At 33.3% G+C, this 21,452-nt stretch overlaps 5 protein-coding genes across 5 annotated transcripts; 3 read left to right on the top strand and 2 right to left on the bottom strand.

Annotated features, from left to right (window-relative positions):
* Positions 1–1,745: 1,745 nt before the first annotated feature.
* HELRODRAFT_173431 (hypothetical protein) lies at positions 1,746–3,855 on the top strand (the record flags this gene model as incomplete). The annotated part of the gene is made up of 2 exons (XM_009020038.1): positions 1,746–2,068; positions 2,394–3,855. 2 exons carry the CDS (start codon positions 1,746–1,748, stop codon positions 3,853–3,855), a joined length of 1,785 nt encoding a protein of 594 aa, XP_009018286.1.
* A 647-nt stretch (positions 3,856–4,502) lies between these two features.
* On the bottom strand, positions 4,503–10,935 carry HELRODRAFT_191939 (hypothetical protein; the record flags this gene model as incomplete). The annotated part of the gene is made up of 7 exons (XM_009020037.1): positions 4,503–5,004; positions 5,373–5,505; positions 5,613–5,817; positions 6,150–6,249; positions 6,406–6,535; positions 6,823–8,802; positions 10,840–10,935. The coding sequence occupies 7 exons, from the start codon at positions 10,933–10,935 to the stop codon at positions 4,853–4,855; spliced, it is 2,796 nt and encodes a 931-aa protein (XP_009018285.1). The 3' UTR covers positions 4,503–4,852.
* A 1,279-nt stretch (positions 10,936–12,214) lies between these two features.
* Positions 12,215–14,588, top strand: HELRODRAFT_173429 (hypothetical protein; the record flags this gene model as incomplete). The annotated part of the gene is made up of 7 exons (XM_009020036.1): positions 12,215–12,257; positions 12,456–12,713; positions 12,803–13,283; positions 13,497–13,686; positions 13,907–14,065; positions 14,140–14,253; positions 14,400–14,588. The coding sequence occupies 7 exons, from the start codon at positions 12,215–12,217 to the stop codon at positions 14,586–14,588; spliced, it is 1,434 nt and encodes a 477-aa protein (XP_009018284.1).
* Positions 14,589–15,598: 1,010 nt separating this feature from the next.
* On the bottom strand, positions 15,599–19,983 carry HELRODRAFT_191938 (hypothetical protein). The gene is made up of 11 exons (XM_009020035.1): positions 19,822–19,983; positions 19,470–19,656; positions 19,083–19,336; positions 18,799–18,962; positions 18,495–18,672; positions 18,072–18,190; positions 17,233–17,977; positions 16,969–17,138; positions 16,737–16,875; positions 16,369–16,598; positions 15,599–16,180 (listed from the first exon to the last, which is right to left on the bottom strand). The coding sequence occupies exons 2-11, from the start codon at positions 19,609–19,611 to the stop codon at positions 15,967–15,969; spliced, it is 2,355 nt and encodes a 784-aa protein (XP_009018283.1). The 5' UTR covers positions 19,612–19,656; positions 19,822–19,983; the 3' UTR covers positions 15,599–15,966.
* A 471-nt stretch (positions 19,984–20,454) lies between these two features.
* On the top strand, positions 20,455–21,426 carry HELRODRAFT_79937 (hypothetical protein; the record flags this gene model as incomplete). Its single annotated transcript, XM_009020034.1, has 1 exon — positions 20,455–21,426. One exon carries the CDS (start codon positions 20,455–20,457, stop codon positions 21,424–21,426), a length of 972 nt encoding a protein of 323 aa, XP_009018282.1.
* Positions 21,427–21,452: the final 26 nt, after the last annotated feature.

Here is a 21,452-nt window from a genome sequence, read left to right as displayed (position 1 = left end):
AAGTAAAAAGAAAGAAAGAAAGGAAGGAAAAAAGAAAGAAAGAAAAAGAACAAAAGAGAGAGAGAGAGAGAGAGAGAGAGAGAGAAAGAGCGAGAAAGAAAAAAGAAAAACACACATATATCACAACATGTGACCATCAAAGACAAATCTGGGTTTTCATACTTTTTTCGCACACTTAAGCAAACAAAACATTTAAACAAACACACACACACACACGCACACACACACACAAACATACAAAAGTATTTTCATCCAACTTGAACGAACAAAACACAAATTATTTCGTTATTTAGCAGCATCTACTGATCTACTGCAACATATTGGTTGAGATGTAAGAAGAACAGAATGATTGTCATAGTAAACTAACTGTATGTTTGTCACAGATCATTTCAATGGAATAACTCGGAAACATATTTAAGTCATTACATTTGACAACCAAAACAACACACACACACACTCACACACACACACACACACTCACACACACACACACACACACACACATATATATATATATATATATATACACACTAAAAGCTTATATATATATATATACATATATATACTATGATCAATATATATATATATAATTATGAGTACATATATATAATTATAATTATAAATATATATATATAATTATAATTATATTCGTTGCTTATGTCATCAAAATTATTTCAGAAGTTTACTTCATTACACTAACAACTCTTCTTACGAACAATTTAACCATTGAGTTGCATGTTTTTGGTTTATGTCTAGGGTTGTCTTAAATAATTAAATAAATATATATTATATATATATATGTGTGTGTGTGTGTGTGTGTGTATGTGTGTGTGCCTGTATGTTTGTGTGTGCGTGTATGATATATATACATATATAAATGTATGTATAATCAAGCAACAAATCTCATACATACACACATACATACATTCATACATAGATAGATGCATGCTTGCGTAAGGATGTTTAAATTTTAAATGTTAGCGCCTCTATTCATTTAAAGGGCAACTTGAATATCATGCGCTTAGTTTCCAATGTAGATTCTCTAAATGTAGTTTTAACTCTAGTACTGCTACTGAATTACTTAATTAGTATTACAGCTACTATTAGTTACTAGATTTATTATTATTATTATTAAGTATTAAGTAATGGTGAGAACATATTCGGTTTTACTTTGTAAGTTTTTTCGCAGAGTAATTCATCAACCTATTGAGTTTGTGGTACTTGTAGCAGTAATTTTAAAGCAAATTTACTTACAAACACATACATTTTAAAGTAAATTTACACATTTTACTGATTTACTAGGTTGTGGTGTTTTTCTTATCATTATTATAAATTTTAACTTCAGTTGTAAATATTTTTGGAAAAATTTTTTGGTTGCAACTACTGTTAAGTTAAATTGATCTATCCGGTAATAATAATAATTATTAATTAATAATAATAATAATAACAACAGATAAATTACAACATCAACAACAACAATTGTAACAACAACAATAATAATAAAAATAATTTTGTCGTTACTAGAAGAAGATTCACCATCCTGCAGTTAGTAAAATAAAAATTCTCAAATACTCACATTTTTTTTGGCATTGAAGTTAAAATTTCAAGTTTCCAGTAGTAATTACTTTCGGTATTTTCTTACTCGTCGGTACTCGTCGCGAATACCGTCGGTAATTTAAAATAAGATATATATTTTGGGTACTGTGGTTGTCTGCCTGCTCGGTATAGTTTCTCGGTATCATAAGATGAGTTCTGAAGACGTCACCAATCCAGACGATGACAAGAAAAACAACAATAACAACAATAAGAATAAAAAGAATAATAATAAAGATAAAGATAAAAATAACCATAATAATAATAAAGGCAGTGTCACCTGTGCTACTATTACCGTAACCAGAGTCGTGGTCTGTGACGTCAGCGGAAGTAGCGGTGCTAGTAGTAGTAGTAGTGGTTTCGGTATCAGTAGTGGTAGTAGTAGTAGTATCAGCGTGGGACCGATTAGTAGCAGTTGCATCACCGCCAAGTTGGGGCAGTTCGAGACTCCGTACCGACTCCCTCCAACTCCGAAGTGAGTTTTGATGATGATGATGAGGATGGTGGTGATGATGATAATGACGATGATGGTGATGATGATGATAATGATGACTGTAACGATGATGACGATTGTGATGGTTAGCAAATTTATGATGAAAGATTAATAAAAATGATGAACATGGCGATGATGGGGACAAATTCATTTATACAAATACGAGTAGGTTTGTACTAAGAACAATAATTAAGAGTAGTAACAGACAGATAGACATTGAAATAAAACGAAATAATTTTTTAAAGCTTCAAATTAATTATTACATTATTATAATTATAAAAAATTATTTATAAAAAATATTCAAAAGGTTGAAAATACAGAAAAGGGCCGCCAGTTCAAAAGCAGGTCCAGATACAGAAACGAAAAAATTCAAAGCGAGAAGAAAATTAAACTTCGACTCACCAACCGGTCAATCTCCAACTTCCGAACTCTCAAGCCCATCTCAGCAGATGACCACAATCACCAGCATCGAAACAACTACTGCAGCACAGATCACCATCAGCCAGTCACAAATCACCGGCACAGAAATTTCCATTGAAATTCCATTCCCCCGCTTTAGAGATGATGACGACGAATCGGTGATCAGTAGTGGCAGGTCGGACCCGGTCTCGACCGGTTTGATTACCGGGGGTGAAGAAGAAGAGGAAGAGGAAAAGGAAGAAAGAGTAGAAGAAGAGAAAGGTGAAGGTGAGCTTGATGATAGCGGATTTCAGTCGAAAGATATTTCAAAGGTAAGTCAACCGGGTGATGATGACGATGGTGATGATGAGGAGGTTGGTAAAAAAGAGGAGGAGGAATTGTCAGCGAATGCAACCACATCTTCATCAACATCATCATTTGCAACTACATCTTTATCAGCTTCATCAGCTTCAACCACATCAGCGGCAATAATTACAACATCTACTACTACTAAAGAACAATCGCTTCAGACAACATCTCAATTAACGAGCTCAGCATCACCACTATCATCATCATCATCATCATCATTACCCACAGTGGCAACATCATCATTATCATCATTGACAACTACGTCCGCATCACCATCCACATCATCAGCACCAGTAGAAAGTACATCTAGCACATCTCTTGCACCGGCCAGTGTCTGCACTGCTGACATAGTAACCGAATCCACTTCCAGAATCCCTTCTGCTTTTTCGGCAAAATCAGCTTCCATCTACTCAGACATCTGCTCCAAAACAATCCCATTTTCTATTACCACTTCCGCTTTTACTCTCAAGCCGTCAACTTCTGGTTGGACAAGACAGTCAACTATTTCCGGTTCCGACCTACCTTCTCCTGTCGCCAGTAGCTCGGCACCAACAGAAACTTCAACGGCAGCAGAGTTGAGTGTGGCTGCCACAACTTCAGCAGCAGCAGCAGTAGCACCTTTGGTACCTGTCAGTTTAGTTACAGATCCCAGTTCAACTAAAAGTCTCTTCACTACCATCAGTTCAGTTACATTCGCTGGATCTTCCTCCTCCTCCTCTTCCTCCTCATCAGCTGATTCCACAATTATGTCTAGCAGGGAATCGGTTGAGTCCTACCTGTCCGAGCACCTGGCAAGGAAGTCCCAGGAGTACAATTTTGATTTCACGAGCGGCAAACCATTCTCTCGCAAGAACGTCGCCGGCCAGAAATATGAATGGTCGCGAATCAGCAAGAGGCAAAAAAGAGATGATGATGACGACGACGACGATGATGGAGATGATGATGACGACGATGATGACGAAGGAGCTGAACATGGGCAGAAGAAAAAGGACGATGAATGAGATAATAATATCACCACGTTGAGCTGGTTTGAAATTAATTGAAAGGAGTTATTTAATATTTGTCCTTGCTTATGATAAAAACTATAGATTAAAAAAATTCTAAATGAGAATAAGTGGGTTATCGTAGAGTTAAGAAGAAATGAAATTAAAAAAGTTAATAATGAATAATACGTCTACATACTTTCTAAGTCTTATCTTGATGTCACTGTCACTCTAGCTAGCGTAGTTATATATATAACATTAATTGTCGTCATGATTATTATTGATGTCGTAAACACATACATGTATAATTTAACCTATATGAAATTAGTATTTAAGTAATAAAAATTTTGAAATTGTTACGCGAACACGCACACACACACGACGCACACACACGTACACACACACACGACGCACACACAAACGTTTGAGTTTGAATTGTTGAATGAATGTGACATGGTTATAAATATTAATTTCAGATTATTAGCGAGTGTGTGAAGATGGAAATGTCGATTAAATTAATTTTTTTGTAGAAATTTCTTCATTTTTTGGTTTTTTCTTGTACTTATGATTTTTTTTTCTTTACATATTTTTCATCTCTTCATTAGCAAAATTGTGAAAGCATTCAAAATTAGTTATTTTTCAAAAAAAAAAAACAAAAAACTCACTTGAAGATTATAAAAAGAAATCATACTAACATAAGTGTATATTTATGATCAAGAATACGTGCACAACATGTTAAATAACTCATTTTACAATAGCAGAAATAATAAAATATAATGCGTCGATGGAAAAAATATTTTCATTTAATTATTCAGTCAAAATTTGAGGTTTTATATTTAAAAATTAAAATCCCATTCAAGTGATTAGGAGGAAAAAAATTGTCGACATTATATGTACAACTTCAACTTATTCTATTCAACTAACGTACGAATATATACATAAATACAAAATTTTTCAAAAACCGATACTTTCTCGAATACTTGATTACAGTCGATGATAAAAAAAACTCTACTCATCACCTATTATGTCCCTTTTTAAACGGTTGTATTTCGAATCCTAGAATACCGGCATCTTTCATGAATTCGTTTATAGATTCCATAGGTAGTTTCAGCGGGTCATCCACTATTGAGGTTCGAGTTGAAACATCCAACAGAGCCGAGGTTATTTCTGTTTTAATTAATTAATTAACTAATTAATTAGTTGGTTAATGCACTAAATGTTGGATTGATTGGGAGTGCTATTGCAGCGACTATGTTGGAATGCAAAAGATCCCTACTTGTCACATGAAATCCGCGTGTGTATCTGCTGTTGTTGATAGCAGAGAATTACAATACTCCAAATAGAATTGTGAAAATACTATTTGCTAGAAATTTACTACAAATTCAGATTTTTGATGTGAAACTTAAATACGCAAAACCTATCAAAACCTATACATATCAGTGGACTTTATTAATTTAAGATTTGGAAAACAGTTTATAATATTATAATACAATAAATAATAATCCATTAAATTATATGAAAAATTTATTAAAAACCTTCTCTGAGCAAGGCCATTTTACATTGTTCATGCGACCATTGCAAGACTGAAAGGTTGAATTCAACGTTGGTTTCACTGGTTCTGACTGACTGTAGATAAGTCTTAAACAATGGCCTAACAAACTGACTAAACTGTTGAAATTTATGATTAAAATAAATTATAGTATAATAATAATGATTTTATTATATAATATATCAATAAATGATATATTAAAATTTTTTAAATTATTATCGCTAACGATCCAGAATTTCCAATTTTTCAACGTGTTGGTCTGAATGTAGCAGTCCAATAAACTTTCCATTGATGGGGACGACGATGAGGAAGACGACGAAGACGATGATGAAGAATATGATGATGAAAATGGTGAAGATGATGAAGAAAATGACGAAGACAATGATGAACTGGAAGGAAGACCGGTTTCAGGCAGTTTAGATTGTTGCTCCCTGTCCATAAATAAATAAAAAAAACTTCCTAATTTGATATTAAATAAAGTTTACGTCAAGAATTTATAAAAAAATAATACAATTAAAAATAAAAAGTGTAGAATTTTAAACATAATAAGCAGAATTCCAAACATAAAATGTAGTATTTTCAAACGGTTATATTGTAAGTAAGAAACTACAGGTGTGTTGCGACACCTAATAATAACAAAGGCGTGCAGTAATAGCAGTCATTCGGAAATAAAAACCATTTTAGAAATAAATTAAGGACAGTAATACTGATTAATTTTTATTTATTTAAAATATTTCACAAAATATATATTCCTCTAACTGACTTGATGTCTTTTCTAAGTTGTTTAATTTCTCTTTTTAGCATCTCAGTCTGTTCACTCAAATCCTTATGCTCCAGCTTCATCTGGTTGACTCTGTCGACAGCTATTTGGCAGACGACAAGTTTGTAAATTATTTTTTTTAAATTTAACGATTGATAGATAATATTAACATAATATTAGCATAACATTAACATACATTAACATAATATCAAAAATAAATAGTTGTAAAATATTAATAACAATAATAACAACTTTTTACTTTTAAATAAGACAGAGGCTTTAGACTTTTTGCTGTGTGTAGGGAAATGGTGATAGTGCGATAAAGATGACGACGACGACGATGTAGACATTGTTGTTGGCAACAAAAGGACTAACTCATCTAAAAAATTCTGTTTTTCAGACATTTGTTAGTAAATTTGCGTAATAATATTATTTAAAGGTCATATATTTTATGAAATTTTAAATTGTTTTTTTTTACCTAAATAATAATCATTCTTACAGCAAAAAATTTCGTTTTAATAGTTGAATTAGAATAAAAATGTTACTAAAACCACTCACAAGAACGCCTTTACATTTTTGGTAATATAAACTTTGATATTTCGCGTCAAATTTATTGGGCAAAGTGAAAATGCAAGAAAAAAATGAACAAAAATGAAAAATTGAAACATTTTTTTACCTGGATTTTACTCCTACGCCGTTGTTCTGCATTTATGTGAGATGGTCTCTTATGCCTAGGTATTTTCTCGACGATATTCGCATTCCAACTCGACTCACACTCGCTAATTTTCTTCCTAACTTTTCTTAGAACCGGTTTTTCAAAAGAACTCTCGTTACCGACAGGCTTGTCATCGCCATTGTTACTATAATTGTTGTTGTTGTTGCTGCTGCTGTTTGGATAGTTTCTGGCTTTATTGCAAACTATTTTATCTGAGTTATTATTATTAACGGCGTTGAACAGGCTCATGGCATCATTGTTCTGAAAGATTTGTGCACCTAGCTCAAATTTAAAATTTTCTTTTGATTCCTCAGTTCTAACTCCGCCTCTACTGCTACTTCTGCTGTTGTTGGCGCTGTCGTTAACTGCAGTGGTTGTCATGATGTTGCTGCCCGTCACTACACCACTATTGTTGCTATTTCTTCTGGTGTTGTATCGCTCTTTAGACCATTTTTTCCTGCGACTTTCACTCGATGACACGTTGACTGTCTCGTCATCCATGTTGCCGACGATGTAGTTGCTGTGGCTGCTGTTATATCCACTGTTGTTGTTGATGGTGTTGATGTTGGTCTGGTCTTTGTACATCATAACGCCTTCCATGTTTTCATCGATCGAACGTTTTTGGTTTCTTGATGATCTAGTGTCGGACAATTTGAAAAAACTTTTTTCACTTTTCAATTTCGAATCATTTTCTGCCTCGGCTGTTGACGTTGCTAACTCGATGTTCACGCCGCACATTGGCGAAACTGCTGCAGAGGGAAGGATGTCTTGAGTCGGTGTCGGTATTGGCGAGTTGGTGCTGGACTCGTGTTGGTGGGCATTGTAAAATATCGAATCGAATATTAGGTCAGTGGTTAGGTCGATCTGATCGGAGAAACTTTGAAATGCACTGTCGCCTTGGAAATCATTTAGACACTCTTTACTGGCGTTGATGATGTGATTGTCGTCAGTGTGGTTGCCGGTTACTTCAATGTGGTGTTCAATGCTATTTGGGTTTTGTGCAGTACCGCTGATAAGATGGGGTTGATGAAAAGTCGAGATGATCTGATAGTTCTGTTGTGGCTGCTCACAAAGATGATGCTCTTGATGATTTTGATAGAAAAGATGTTTCTGAAAATGTTGCTGCTGCTGGCGATAGTGATCTCTGGTCTCCTCGATATCGAAACAACCGGTGCCGTCAATATGGAACTGGCGATGGCTGGATTCGTCCAGCAAATTTTCAAGATGGTCGATGCTGTTCTCACCTCCATGAAAATTACTAAACTGCTCTTCCTGATTGCACAAATGCAGCAAATCATTCAGCCCGACATCCTCACACACTTTCGAACCATCCACGCCACCTCGGTTCGTAGAGACATCGATTATTACGTCACCGATGACGTCATGAATAGCTTCTTTGTAATCGTGGCTCTCGTCATTTAGGAGCTGACAGAGATGTGTATCGATGCTGCTATCGTCCACCAAATCACCGACAACCTGATTGAGAGTCGGGAATTCGATACTGTCGCTATCGATAAAGTTAGTAATCGCCGGTACTTGCGCTAAATCATTACGGAAATTATCGACGATGAATGCATTCGAGTTTTTAAAAGTAGAAATGCCCGATATTTTGTCCTCATCACCATTAAACGGTTTCGGATAGTCGGTTTTTGAGTTGGACGTTGCCGTCTGATGGTTCGTTGAGCTGAGCGGTTGAAATTTATTATCATCCAGTTGATCATTGTAGCTTTTGAAGTTACTAAAGTAGTTGATATTACCCTGGCTGCTAGGGTTATTACTATGGCTATGGTTATTATGGTTGTTATTACTATTGTTGTTGTTATTTTGCGTAAAAATATGATTATTGTTGTTGTTATTTATAAAAGTGTAGTTGTTGCCGCTGCTGTTGCTGTTGTAGATGTTTTGATTGCAGACGTTCGCGGACGATAACAGCTTCAAGTTCTAATAAAGAAAATGATGGATATTAGTTAGATTTGTTTACCAAGGGAACAAATAAAATTATGTGGATCACTTATGTGTGTGCGTGTGGGTCTGTCTGTGTGTATGTGTGTGCGCGTGTGTGTCACCATATCTTTCTTATTTATTTAACAGTACAAACACTACTACTAGTACTACTACTACTGCTAATAATAATAATAATAATAATGGCTTACCGCGTTAATACGTAAAAATTTGAAATGTTTTTCACGTTAGCAAAAAATTTTCAAGTGGTCTTGAATTAAAAAAAAATAACTCAATATAATAACTATAAACATTGCATAGGCGTTCTTTTTAGTTCACAACATGGTTATAATCATTCTAGAATCCGGATAGAAAATTTTCAATGATAACAATTTGTATTATGCAAAAGTATGTAAGTAGATAATAATACCTATTAGCGCTCCAGACAAAAATATGGAACAAGCTGGTTTTTAAAATTTTTGAAAAATGCTGATAACTTTTTTACAATTTCACATTATTTTTACTTATTTCCTCACTCTGTCCTATAAAATGGCCAAATATAACATTAACTCTATATTAAAAATTTCTCAAAATTTCTTTTTATTGGAAGCCTTCAAAAAATGCAAATTACGATAAATTTGCTAAAAGGTATGTAGTAGCAGTTTTAAAACTAAGTCCCTCCCTTTTACTAGGGCACTGGCAAAAATACTTTTACTAGTACATTAGCAAAATATTTCAACATTTATATTTGTATTTGATGTTTATTAAAAAATTTGTAAGAATGAAACTTCTTCCGTGCTTGTTTCATATTGCAGACAGTAACACACAGAGCAAACTTTTTTGCCCGCTCTGTTGTTAAAACAGATTAGATCGTTGACGTCTGTAAACAAACATCCATTATTCCCAGTATGTACGTGTGTATGTACGTGTCTGTGTGTACGTATGCGTGTGTATATGTAATCATACATACGTGTAATTCTAGCTGCCTTTTATACGCTTCATTTCATGATGTACCTACATAGCTCTGTCTATGGGCGGTAGCAATAGCATTTTAGTACAGTAAACATCACGTTTCTTTATACTAAATGTTAGTGCTGTTAACATTGAAAAAGTAACATATGTATGTATATATTTATGTGTATCTGTGTGTGTTGTGTGTACATATGTGTGTGTACATATGTGTATGTGTGTATATACACAGACGGAGTTTGTATATAGTATGAAATTAATTCGTATCATTGACATGACATAAAGATCAGTGATATATTGTCGTTGTTGACTGCCTCATAGAGTTATTAACAATTAACAGCGGGTTATAACTTGTAATAAACACACACCACACACACACACACACACACACACACATGTATATATGTAAATATCTTTAGTTAGATAGCCGAACTGACACTACTGTACTAGTGTTTTGTGTTTGTGTGTACTTAAAAGATGGCGAAGTAGCGGTAGAATTTTTCTCTACCTCCCAATCGACCAAATATCAGGGAATAATTAAACAACGTCGCGGATCACATAGGGACCCCGTAGAAATAATTATAAGAACGCTTATACCACCAACAAAAATAAAATAACATCTATTCTTGTTCATTTAAGGCCACTCTTGAATTAGGTCACGATCCTATGATGATCAACACGTGATTTCACATCAGCCAATGATATTTTGAGAATAATTTTATTTATAGATCATATATAGGTCGGAAGAAATGTATAAATATAAGTGTTGAACAAGCTTAAGCTTTCAGCTTAAGGTTTGCTTGGTAAGAAGTAAGAAGGTCAATTTTTTTCGTATACACGATAAAATTATATATCCTTCAAAATGCCATTATATGTTTAAAAAAATGTATGCGAAAATGAGATCTGGTCTGACTATTTTATCAAAAAATATAATAAAAGCGTATTATAGTGCGGTTACATACAGCGCCATGTATTGAAAAATGTTAATGAAACTACTGTTAAAGTGTGCCGACGTGTTATAAGATAAGTTGAGTTTAGAAAATTTTCAAATGTGAAATTTAACTTAACCTTGTTCGAGTTAGATTCTTGTAGTAGCTGGTAGTCTTCCAGGTGTAAAGAGTCCAGTTCATTGAGGTCGGGAAAGTCAAAATCACGCATACCCATCTTTGCTTCTTGATGTCAGAAAATTCTTTACTGGCGGACAGTTTTTTAATTAGCTCATTAAGATTTTGAAACAAACATTTTTTAGTTGCTAAATAGGTGCTGCAAGAATTATGTATCAACCTCCATTCAACTAAACTAAACGAAAATAACCATTTGCATTTGGTTTTTAAGAGAGGGAGAGATAGATCGGACTTTGGCGAGAGTAAGTAAGAAAAAGAGATCTAGATGAGTCTAAATGAGAGAGCGTTTGCTCTTTTTATTTATTTTGTTGATACACAAACGAACATCTTTAATGAAAATTTCTACTGCTTAAAGAGAGAAATATGCAACAAAATTATGTTATGTATCATAGAGCCAAACAGTACATATATGTGTATGTTTAATGATAACTCTAATGATGATCACTGACCTTAAAAAATTTCATAAGTGTGCCAAATGAAGTCACTGACATCGAATGCAGACGTCTGAATGAATTATTATATGCACTTCTTCTATGAAATTATAAGTTGGAAGTTATATTTTTGGTACTTCGATATTATAGAAGAATATAAAACTTAAAAAACTATAAAACACAACAAATTATAAAAAGGGTATGTATGCCAGAAATTTATAAACTTAGGTCAATGCAAAAATTTTAAAGTACAATATTGCATGTAGTTCAAGTCACGACCAAACGCTGTTAATTTAATGTAAATTATTATTCTAATGGCGTTTTTAAAAAATATTTGACGATATTATGAATAGTTTTAAATAGAGATATCTTGATCTTTAGCAAGCATTCACATGATTGGTAACATATGAGCAATACGCTGATTGATTTTCTTAACTGTACTGTACAGCTAGTCCTTACACTTATACTCGCGCAAACACTTAGAAAATACTTTATCAAATGAAACGAACTATTGATAATGTTTATGCGTGTGTGTATGTGTGTGTTTGTGTATATGTGTAAAATGCTTACTATGTCCTATGATGCTGAGGTGGCTGGGTGGCTGGGTTCAAATGCATACAACCCAATTAGTATACCGTAGATTTGAATGGCGCGTAGAGAGCATAGATGTTTGAGTTGTTTGAACCCAAATCATTGCAAATTAACTCCACCCATCTAGAACTATGAAGTCTTTATTACTGTTTTCAAGATTTAGTGATTTACTAGCGTATTTTTTAAAGATTGAATAATCACGTAAAAGTTAACTTTTAAATTTAAAAATATTTCATCTATGGTTTTCTGCTGCTTGTTACGTGTCTGTCCTCTCATTTGAAATTTTGATTTTTAATCATGGAGGTGAATTTACTCGAAGAAGATCGCCTAAAAGACTATGGTAGTTCTTTTTATTAATAAATTAAAATATATTGAAACAAGGCACAAATTTTTAGCATCTTTCGCGATACACCACACCGAGATCAATAATCAAATCAGGGAATCAGAAATACATTACCACAAGCACAACGGCACAACCTACTATGTTTTTTTAAATTAATTATTGATTTATTATTTATTTTCGTTATATAACAAACAGCTATATGGAGTGCTCGAAGGACAAAAATCGCTCTGGCAGTTGCCCTGATAAGATCATGCCCACCAGCTGTAGACGTTGAAGATTATGTGGTTGAGTTAGGCCTTAAGAAAAGAAATAAAATCAAGAATTTAGGACAAGAACTATCTAATAGTAAAGATGAATTGTTTAATTTGAATCAAGCCTTTATAAATCAATTATCTTTAAACTTTGGAGCAAAGACCAACAACACTGATGTGAATTGTACTAAGAAAAGAAGAGGTTTTTGTATTTTAATTTAAATTTTGTATCTTTTAACATCTATCTATTCAAGTTGAAATATATAGGAATTTTTTTCCTTCAAATCACAGCTAGAAAGAGAAAAGTTGATGTTACACCCATTAAGCAAGAACTGGAGGCCGTTAATGATGGTACTATTTCTGTCATCCATAATAACACCAACAACAACAACTCATCCAACAACAACAACAACAGTAATAATTTAAATTCAGAAAATGTAGAATTTGTAACAAATTTTTTGATCTTGAAAAATGAGATAGAGAACATAGAAAACATAAGAAACCTTTACATGAATAATGATATATCTATTCCAAATAGAAATAATATGGGTACTACTACTACTAATAAAAATAACAACAACAATAATAATAATAATAATTTCACTAATAATAAATTAATGGCCCATTCTGCCATCAAATCCATCTTGAGACACTTGTTCAAAATCAATCATAAACATAACAAAAGCTTTACCTTTAATAATAATAATAATAACAGTAATAATAAAAGTTTCAGTTTAAACAGTGCCCCACGCAGAAATATAAATTTGACAAAGTATGTGTGCTTTATAAAGTTTCTACGGTGTTTAACATTTTACAATGCTTTTGATTGCAAAAATGTTTTATTTTATTCATGCAAATTATGAAAAAATGCACTTCATAAGTTGCTATATAGCATTATTAATAATATTGTATTTATATTACTATTATTTTGATTTAAAAATAATGTATTTAATTATTAAAAACTAATTTTTCTTTTTTGTTACAGTACTAATGTGGCAATGCTTAGCGAAGCTGCTTTCGAAGTTATTGTCGAGGCAATCTCTCTCTTTACGTCATCCTCATCTTCTTCTTCCTCATCCTCATCTTCTGCTTCACTATCATCACTAATTTTGGACATGACACAACATTTAGAGTCATTTTTTTGGGAATTTATCAACAGACCATCTTTATCTCTAGTGTGTTATGTCATTATTATATTACAAATATTAGATGTTTTTTAAGTATTAGATGAGAGAGAGAGAGAGAGAGAGAGAGAGAGAGAAAAGAGAGAGAGAGAGAGAGATAATTTTTAAATGTATTATTTTACATATTCTTTCACTCAATCCAAATAAAAATTTAGCCACTTGAAATGTTAAACTGTTAAACATTCCTTAAATAGCGTTAAAAAATGTTCAGACAGAACAAGAAGCCAAAGATCTAAGGACTAGACTCTTGACTTTAGCTAAATGTAACAAACTCATTCAAGTCTCTCTATGCAAAGTACTAATTAGTGCCATCTCTAAAGTTTCACAATGTCTGAGAAGGAATTTGGCTAGAGATTTTGATATCTATGCTGTTAGTCATTAGATTTTGATAATAATAATATGAATGGTGACGATGATGACGTCATTTTTATTTTCGTCATAAAGCCATCAGCATCCTCTTCCTCATCATCATCCTTATCGAATGAAGTGAACGTCTACTGCATACTCAACAATTCGTCAATAATATTCCAGTACCTAAGAGATGTTATAGACCTCAAGGTTAATAAGGGCATATGATAAAAATTTGTCATATTTTGTGTGGATGTATGTTTCTGTATGTGTAAATGTGACTACATGTCTTTGTGCTGCTGTCAATATGAAAAATTTATTTCCAAATTTGAAACTTACATTTTGTTGTTTTTCAGATTAATATATCTGATATGAAAAATGTACGTGAAGAAGTTGAAACTGAACAGCAGGCAATGTTGTCATATTTGATGCAAAATAGCAGAGAGCTTATTGATCAGGCTATGTTGCATTTGATTAGTGTCTTCCCTTTTTATGCCTTCATGGTTTGGGAGGTAGGTAGCGCTTTAAATACGTTGACCATTTGACAGGATTCTGAGCATTTAATATAACATAATAAGAGAATAATGAATTTACTGATAAAAGAATTTGTTTTAGTTGTATGTCCGTTTTTGTGCCGAAATCTGTTCAAAAAGTTTTGAATTTTTTACTTTTTCATGTTAAATTAAGACGCATTTCGAAATATAAATAATATTTTAAAACAGTAAAGGAAAATAAAATGAAATAAACTGTAAAACAAAAGCCAGGTAAATATTATCAATAATACTTTGCTTGTGACCTGACGATCACTATCTAAGAATGGTCGCCCTTGTTTTTCTTAAGATAGTTCTCACTTCTGCCCGCTGAATTCAGATTATTAAATACATCATTAAATTTCTTGTTTTTCAGCAGTTTTTCCTTCAGCTCATCGATGAATTTGGGCTCTGTTTGAGTGAAGAGAGGATTTAACTGAGTTTTCTGAAATTCTCTTTTTCTGTTCTCCCTGTTTTGATTGGTTAACGAGTAGTTAGGCCATGTGTAGTTGCACGTTTTCTTTTCAGGCGCAGTGGTGTCTTCACTTAATTTTGGCTTCATTTTAATGCCATTTTCTTCCTCAGTCGGTTTACATTGCGTTTTGATATTTTTATTTCTTGATACTAGTGGAGGTAAAACTGTTCTTGAAGTTATAGAATTGCGCTTAATGCCCGTAACTACACTATCGACATCAGAAAGAATCGAACGATTTCCACGAGCCGAAGTTGCTGGGACCGAATTCGATTTGCCAAAAAAGGAATTTAAAAAATTTCCCTGGAAAGCGTGGTTGTTACGGTTGGGATCTGGATTGGATAGATGCGAATTTAAATTCTGTTTGAAACGTTCGTTAAATGTTGTGCAGGTAACTTTTGCTTTTTCGTTTTTCTTATTTCCGTTCATGTGCGTCATTAATTCTATGCCTGAAATTTGTGTTAGAACGTGTACGCGTGTGTAATGTTTCATATATTTGTTTAATATTGGTTTACGTTTAAACTTTAAAAAAGTCGAATTTCATTTAACTCGGTTAACATTTTATTACGCCGTTCATGTACATTTGTACAATGCAAAATAAAAATATATATTTAATAAAAAATACGTATAAGAATATATAAATGAAATAAATAAATATCGGTACAGTTTCATATTTTTAAGTATTTTCAATTTAGCCAAAAATTCGCTCGTACACATATCAAACAAGAGCGGATTTAAATACTAAAGTAAATTGGTATGGAAAAGGGATGTAGTGAAAAAATGTATGACTGACATGCAAGTATGATTAGCAAAGTGTGTACTAGATGGCAGGCAATCGATGTAACTGCACATTACAATATGAAAAATTATTCAAGTATTTCAAACATATCTACATTCATTGATTCACCGTTTCTCACTGTTCTAACTTTTGGGATGGACAGCTTTTAGCACAGGAACTGTGTGCAATTTTTTATAGCTACTTTTCACTGCTTTCGACTTAGGACTAGTGGAGAGCATTGACGAGTTAGGAATCTCAAAGGTATGAGGCGTAAAAAGGAGTGGAGTGACTTTTACTGACGTCTTGTTGGAATGCTTGCTGCTGTTGGAATTCTTACTCGTAAGTTGACTAGTCTGTTAACAGTTTATACAATTCTCAAATCAAAATAAAATGTGAAAGAATGAAATGTTTATAACATATATTTTAATTAATTTAATTTCACCTTTCCTATAATCTAACATTACACGTGTGTTCACGTGTGTTTTCAATAAAAAATGCTTGAAGAAAGTGAATGATAAAAAATAAATCGAACTTTAATAACTGACGGTATTTTAGAGTCCGACAACTTGTGAACTCGGGAGGTACGGTGAATGTTGATGTTTTCGTGGGCGTTGCCGTTAGATGGAGCACAGGACACGGGCAGTCCTTCGAAAAATAACTGTTTCTTCACCCAATCACGAACCCCAGACAGCGAGATGAATTCGGACCTCGTTAACCTCGTCCATGGGTTGGCCTCTTCCGCATCCAGAGCCGAAATTGCCAGAGCTCTTCCAACCTTGAAACGTAGGTATATAGGAAAACACTTTACCGACTTTTTAGCAACAATTCTTAAAATAAAATCTTGAAAAAATAACTTTCAAACTGAAAATTATTCTTGAAAAAAACTGATTTAAAAAATTAACAAAAGCAAGACCTCTTCAAAATGAGAGATATTATATTTCTGCGGTATGATACCGGTAGAAGGAGGTGGTGTGGCCCTGCCACTGTCACCAGAAGCATGTGGAATGAGGTTTGTTAGTCTACCAGTATTGTAATTGCACTCCAGTGTGTAACTATTGGTATTTTTACACAAAGAAACGACGTTGATATGTTGCCAGAAATATAAAAAACGGCAATTTAAATAAACATTTTGACTCAAGTTTCACCTGTTAACGATTCCGAGGTGTTTGAATATAGCGACCCTTGCTGAGCCTTCCTTGTTCAAATTTTCACGCTTGTCTTGCGCGTACATATTACGCTCTGTAAAGTTACAGCCGTCGTAATCTAGGTGGCCAGTATTCATGGAGACCAGTTTGGCGTAAGTCCTACATTGAATCTTTTGTTGTTAAAATGCATGTTTATGTGATATTTCATGACTTATTAGCTTGAGCATTTTAATTTTTAAAATTCATCTGTATAAACATTATCACCTGTTTATCGATGTCACCAAAGTGATTCCCATAGAAAAAGCACCCCTTCTTGGAAGCATGGGCATGTAAATCAATATAATAGGCTAGTCCACTTTTCTCTGGAAGGATGGTCAAATAAAATGGATGGCTGAGGTGTGGAGTTGTTGATACTTTCTGACTGACACTATTTGCAGAGAACTCGTTATTGGTAATTTTACTGCTAGAACAATAACTACTCGTAGTATCTGCAGCGTTGTCTGCATTTGTAAAAAACCGTTCGTGGATGTTACTAGGTGAGTCGATGAGACATGAATCTTGGACTGAGACCATATCAGAGAGAGCCAAGTGGTGTATTTGGCGCTGATTGGAATCCAGTAATTTATCGTCGGTATTTGTAACGCTGAAACAATCTGAATTTTCGTCAGGTCCTTTTTTAGAGCCAGCTACATTAGCGCTTGCATTGAAAACGTCACTTTCACCTTTTTTGTGCTCTACTTTGGATAACAACTTAACAAACGTTTCGTCATCAGAGACGGTTGAGTCAACATTACAACTACCCGAGTCTTTTATTATAGTTTTCCATACAAAATCATCGCAGCCTATATGGTAATAAGCTAGGAGACTTTTGCTAGCATAAATAGAAGGATAGAGGGAGAAGGTTGGATCGAGATAAACCCTGTTCAAATTCACACCATGCTGGTCCGTTCTGTAGAAGCCTCTACTCACGCCGTCGGGATTCAGCATTGGAATGAGTTTGAATACATATCTGATAACAAAAAGAACGATAAATTACTATTCATGAAAATATGATTAGGAGTTAAATAGTAATTATTTTAATTTAATAAAAAGTTAGTGATCACCTTCTTCTAAGTTCCTCAGCTCTTGGATCATTCTTCCTTAGTATAAAATCAAGGAAACCATTGAAAACGTGGCTAGATGGCGTTTCACCTGGATGCACACGACTGCTCACAAAAAATACCTGGCACCATTTTTTATTTTTATGATTATTATTATCATCTCATCACAGTAATTTAATAATTTTAACGATAAAGAAATGAATAAATGAAAACTTAATTGAGTAAAAAATTTGTTTTAAAAACTTCATTAGTAAGAGAGATGTGCACCCATATACCGGTGAACGAGATGGCGTAATGGTTAAAGGAACTTGCTCTTGCTGCTGGCGTGACAGGGCTCGAATGCTATGCAAGTTTGCCGTTCATACCTCAGAAGCACTTGCAAGAGAGAAAAAGAGAAAGTGGCCTTTAACCTTTATTTGAACATACTTTTTTGTTAGCAAACATTTTGCATCTCGGTTGAGTTTTATTTGGGAATAGGCATTTATCAAAACGTGGTTCCTCAACATTGGAAATGCCTGAATGATCTGAGATGGTGATTAGATCGACCCTCAGTCCGTCTAGAGAATGTACTAGAAGTTCTCTATGGTAATATATCATGTTTGACCTTGAAATAAAGGAGAAAGAAATTTATAAAACAGATAGAATGAACTTGAAATGAAAGCAACAAAATTTTAAAAATATAAAAAAAATTACAAATTTATTGACACAATAAATGAGAATTAATAGACACCTCATGATGAAAGTATAGTCTAATGGCAAAAGCTTTATGTCGAAGGCCTCTAATTTTGCTTGGCAGTCAGTGTAGGACCAAGGGTATGAAAATGCAAAGTATGTAATTGCCTCAACTTCAGAGAAAAAATGATGGAATGTAAGGATTAACTCTGAACCAACGGTCTGCAAATTTTAAAAATCAGTACTGGTGATTATTTTTTGAAAGAATGATTAAAAAAATATCATGAATATTGAGACAACATATATATGATAAAAAGATTTAATAAAAAATATTTTTTAAACCTCGTAACTTATCTTATCTTTAACTCTCTCCCACTTTTCAACTTTAGTATTGAAGCACTTGACTTTAAACATAGGGGTATAACCCTGACTATATAACTTGCCCTGTTTGTTCAGGTTCATTATGTTGAATTTTATAATCTTAAACTGTGGGACACCTGAAACAGAGAAGTAGAACCAAGTCCTATTAGGGTTGACATATGGTGTTCCAGCTGCATCCGGGCTCGTCCATAAGTTAAATTCGTAATCATAACCAACTGAAGAACAGAAATAAAATCATAATAGGTTAATTATTTAATTATTATTTTAATTATCAAATATTATTATTATAATTAACATGAATATAATTTATATAATCAACAAAAAATTATAAAATAAAAAATGTATAACTTTGCTGTGCCGCAAAGTCATTGTCTTGTTTCTTTGCAGAAGTAGATGACAGAGAGGAAGATTTATCAACCCTGGTTACAGCAGCCAAGTTGCCAGAGTCAAAATTTGAAGAAAATGTTATTGATTCAAATCTAAACTCCATGGCAGTATTTGAGTATTCTCAGTATTTAACTGCTACATCTAAGATCTAATAATTTTAATTAATAAATATATCTTATAAATTTGATAAATAAATTAAATATTGCAAATTATTGGTTGGAAAATTAGAAAAGTAAGCTTTTCTGAATTATTAATTATTAAATAAAATATTATTAATAATACGAAATAAAAATAGAATAGCAAATAGAATAACCAGCTAGTCTGTATTCTTGACATAAGTAAGGAGAAGAATGAATGCATGACATAAGTACTAATTAATTATTTAATTTATTAATTAAAAAGTAATTTAAATTGATTTTTTACATTATTAATTTTTGTATTTACTATTTATATTTACATAACGTTGTTGCCGTGAGAACGTCAAAATATGAATGACATCCTAGTGTAAAATAATGCATTTTAGAGTTGTTTAATTTGATTTATTATTATTCAGAAATCGTATCTTCATTTAAATATACCGCAACTAATGTGTGGAAAAGAAGTTTCAAGTGCGTAAACGGTCAAAATCATATAATCTACAATATCTTAGTTCTTTGCTTTTAAAAGTGAAGTTCAAATTTACATGTAAACTTTTTTTGACGAGAGCGAGATGGATTTTATTTCAATAAATGATGTGCCATCGAATGAAGGCCGGACTCAGGCTAGTGATAAAAAATTAAAAGAACGAAACAATAGGCCAGTGAAACATAAATTAGAGCAAAAAACGCCCGTGAAGCCGTCTAGTTCGTATAAGCGGCCCAAACCGAATCTCAGTGGGAAAACTTCCAAACAAAGAAACACGCCGAAAATTATCAAGTTGCATCAGGAAATTAAAGATTTTGTAAATATGGCCGCTCCAACAGCAGAAGAAAGTGAAGTGCGAAGTCAGGTAATCGCCAAAGTGACGAATGTAATTAAATCTCTCTGGCCGCATGCCACTGTCGACATTTTCGGTAGTTACCGTACAAACTTGTATCTCCCTTCTTGTGATATTGACCTCGTGGTTTTTGGAAAATGGCCGACGAAACCACTTTTTACTTTGAAAGATGCATTGGTAGCAAAGAATGTCACCACAGAAGAAAATGCCAGAGTTATTGATAAAGCAACAGTTCCCATTATCAAAATAATAGATACCAGCTCCAACATTAAAGTTGACATTGCCTTCAATACAGCCAATGGATTGAACAGTGCTGATCAGATTTCAAAATTTGTATCAACTTACCCTTCAGCCAAGCCATTAATTTTACTCATGAAACACTATTTGGCGCAACGAGATTTGAATGAAGTATACAGTGGTGGGGTCAGCTCGTATGGACTGATGTTGATGATTATCAGCTTTCTACAGTTGCATGCCAGAGGTGATGGCCTAGTGAAGGATGCAAATTTAGGTGTTCTTCTCTTAGAGTTTCTAGAACATTATGGTTGCCATGTAAATTATCACAAAGTGGGCATTGAGTTTTTGAAGGCCGATAATTCTGACGACATACCGCAAAGTCAATATTTTCGAAGGCCTGAGCAAACAGCTTACAATACTTTTAGCCTTCCTATTATGGATCCTTGTTCACCTGAAAACGACATTATGAGGGGCTCCTTCAACCTCTTCTCTGTTCAGATGGCATTCAAACATTCCTTCAAAGTTCTAACCAATGAAATCTACATTGGGAATGTTTACGATGACGAGGATGAAGATGGTAATCGTTCCAATGAAGATGAACAAAGTAACAATGGTAAATCAACAAAACACAAACTTGTTAAGAATAAAACTACTTCAGATGATTTTTATTTGTTATCAAAAATTATGGATATTCGTTGCCGATAAAAACTGTTTTGTGTTATTTATTTTGT

The sequence above is a fragment of the Helobdella robusta genome (assembly GCF_000326865.2).
Source record: "Helobdella robusta unplaced genomic scaffold HELROscaffold_26, whole genome shotgun sequence".
Classification (NCBI taxonomy): domain Eukaryota; kingdom Metazoa; phylum Annelida; class Clitellata; order Rhynchobdellida; family Glossiphoniidae; genus Helobdella; species Helobdella robusta.
Note: the sequence above shows the minus strand (reverse complement) of the source record. Positions and strands in the feature narration are given on the sequence as shown.